At 48.1% G+C, this 2,749-nt stretch overlaps 1 protein-coding gene across 1 annotated transcript; it reads right to left on the reverse strand.

Moving 5' to 3' along the window:
• Positions 1-1,799: 1,799 nt before the first annotated feature.
• Positions 1,800-2,027, reverse strand: CCR75_009477 (uncharacterized protein; the record flags this gene model as incomplete). The annotated part of the gene is made up of 1 exon (XM_067967516.1): positions 1,800-2,027. One exon carries the CDS (start codon positions 2,025-2,027, stop codon positions 1,800-1,802), a length of 228 nt encoding a protein of 75 aa, XP_067816312.1.
• Between the last annotated feature and the right edge of the window lie 722 nt (positions 2,028-2,749).

Raw genomic sequence — 2,749 nt, forward strand, 5'->3', positions numbered from 1 at the left:
ATCAAGAACCTGATACGCTCATGAGCTAGCTTTTCTCTTTTCTTGTAGCGAGAGCTCACGAGCCCATAACAACAGACCACCTCCTAAACTAACCTTGATCCAGGGTTGTTTCTCTGAGGGCTCGGGTTCTGGTTACACATGCGCGAATTTCGTGTCTTGCTCCTCTTAAGGTGCCCCCCTTGGACTTTTATTATTCGCTGCTGTTCTGCCCCACCTGAAACAATTTCTCCTTTCTGGTCTCTACGGCTTTTGTCGCTGTCGCTGCCTCCAATCGCAGCTCAATACGCTTCGTGGCCGTGCTACAAATTTCCGTAAGACTTGAAAACGGCCTAGCCATGTCTTCCAGCTCTTGGATTTTATTTTCAGTAGCTACGATAGCCCCGGACCCCGGAGCAGACTGTCGCTAAAGCTACATCGTGCCATCGTGTGACCCAGGTTCCAACAATGGCAACATTTAATCCGATACCCTACATTGGGTTGTTGGCCACGACAGTCGTTCCAAACCATATTATTCTGACTATCCTATCCGAAAAAAGTTGTGCATCTCGCTAGCTTAAAGGTAATCTGCCACGCTATTGATGTGCGTGAATGCGGGGTTTTGGTATCCAGATCTTCCATATCATACTCCACCGATATCTTATCTTTAAGATACGCTGTGATTCGTCCAATGTCCGTGAGCCGCGTGAGGTTGTGTAACTGCACTGTGTACTCCGTACGTCTAGCATAGCCGCTTCCGTTTCCTTGGTGTTACCTTCGCCGGATCGTTTCCTTCTCGATTTGGAGCGCATTTGAAGCCTGTAGATGCGTTCTCTGTACATGACTTGGACACTTTGATGCCGTTGCGGTATATCACGGGTGATCACGGGTGAAGAAGTAGATATGGGTGGACTTAGTAACCTGGTCATAGCTTATCGTCTTGGTCTGCCCCAGCATTGCGTAGCATGCACCAATTCTAGGATTGCCACCGTGAGCCCTGTCTGCTGATCTTGATACTCCGGCTTCCGTCCAATTGCAAAATTAGTTCGCCTTCGACTTGAACCTGGATGGCACCGTAAAACGCAAGCGGTTGCGCTTTAAGCGCTTGTCGTACGAAGTCCGAAAGATGCCTGCATGCTACATTGCCTTCCACAATGCCTGCTAACACTGCACATTCATCATCCGTCCCGTTACGCTCTTATTAACGACTGATTAATGACTTGGACGTTGCAAATAAATCCTTACGACGAACGATCTCCTCGCTAGTGAACTTGGCTGGATTAAACATGTAGTCCTCGGACATCGGCTTGATAGCTCCAATAAATGGCACCGGTGGAGCTCCGACACCCTTCTTTACCACCTTGGTCCACTGATTCAGGACTGGGTGTGCGCTCATTTGTACTGACTCGATAGCTTGCGAACGATCTCCTTGAAAGATTATTTTGTGATCAGTAGTTCCTTGGTGATCGTTGTCGCAAGCTTTACCCATTCTGAAAAGGTTCTTGCTTTCTTGACGAACACTTGCTTGAAGAGGCTTAACAGACTAGCTACTTCCACCCCATTGAGTTTGGAGAATCGTTATCTCTCGGCTGATAGGACCTCCCGTTGCATGGGTACCGCTTCATAGGCCCCTGCAAATAGTTCTCTTAGCGTTGTGCGCCATGCTTCCACCTGGCCGATGCCTGGCACTTGTACCATGTCTTTTACCATTGCTGTGAACATCTGTTCCGCTGTTGCGCGTAAAGGTTTCTGCACTCTCAGTTGACCTGTTGCTCCTCCCATTGGGGGGCTCTCAGACGTTTGTCGTTGCTCAGACGTCAGATCTACTGCCTCCGGTGTACTCGTTCCGTGTTCTGGCTCCACCTCCACCCGACTAGCGTTCGTCGTTCATTGTTTTCACCGGTGGGCTTCTTTTCCCCGTCTTTACCCTCTTCCATGAGCGGGGGTTTGGAGGATGGTACTTCCGACTCTAATACGTCTACCATCTCGTCCGTGGCCGTCCTCTGCTCCCTGTTAAGTATCGCGTTATTCTTCTCCGATCTCGTCTCCATTGCCCTTATGCCCGTCCTTTTTATACTCCGCTTTGATCGGCTAATCTCTGCGCCTAACTTTGGGGACTGACCCCCTGGCACTTCAACTAAACGCTTATATATTTGCCCTCGTGAAAAAAACACATCGTTGGTTTTCTCTCTTTGGAATGTGTCATAGAAGATTTAGGTCACGCAGTTTCTCAGACCGCCCGAAACTGGTCTGCTTGTACAGTGCCGGGCTAAAGTTGCCCTACATTACACACATCCATTAGGTACACTTTGTGTACTTAACGGGATGGTCAATTACTTCATGTGAAGTACTAAGACCTGCCACTTGGGTGTGGTGCAAATTACTTCATGTGAAGTACTTAGATCTGCCGCTTGGGCGTGTTGCACATAGTGATCCACCCTTGTGTATATGATGCACAAAGGTGCATTCACATTGAAAGGGATGACGGCTAGCGTCATCCACGATCCGGTGCACATTTACAGAGATGGCATCCACTGATTGGTTAGGAAGTTTTATATTTAATTTGATCAAATACAAATGAGTCGATTTAGTACATTTACAAGATTTTATTTTTATATCGGTTAAGTGCGCACGTGAAGCCGCGTAACCTCTTCCGTAACGACATTTGTACCAAGGTACCTAGTTCGTTGGGTGAGGTCGCTTAGACGCCCACTAACAACCTTATTGCACGTGAGAGAGAAGACGGTCAAACCGCTTCCTCTCTGTGTTTGAA

Source organism: Bremia lactucae, linkage group LG14 (assembly GCF_004359215.1).
Source record: "Bremia lactucae strain SF5 linkage group LG14, whole genome shotgun sequence".
NCBI classification, from domain to species: domain Eukaryota; phylum Oomycota; class Peronosporomycetes; order Peronosporales; family Peronosporaceae; genus Bremia; species Bremia lactucae.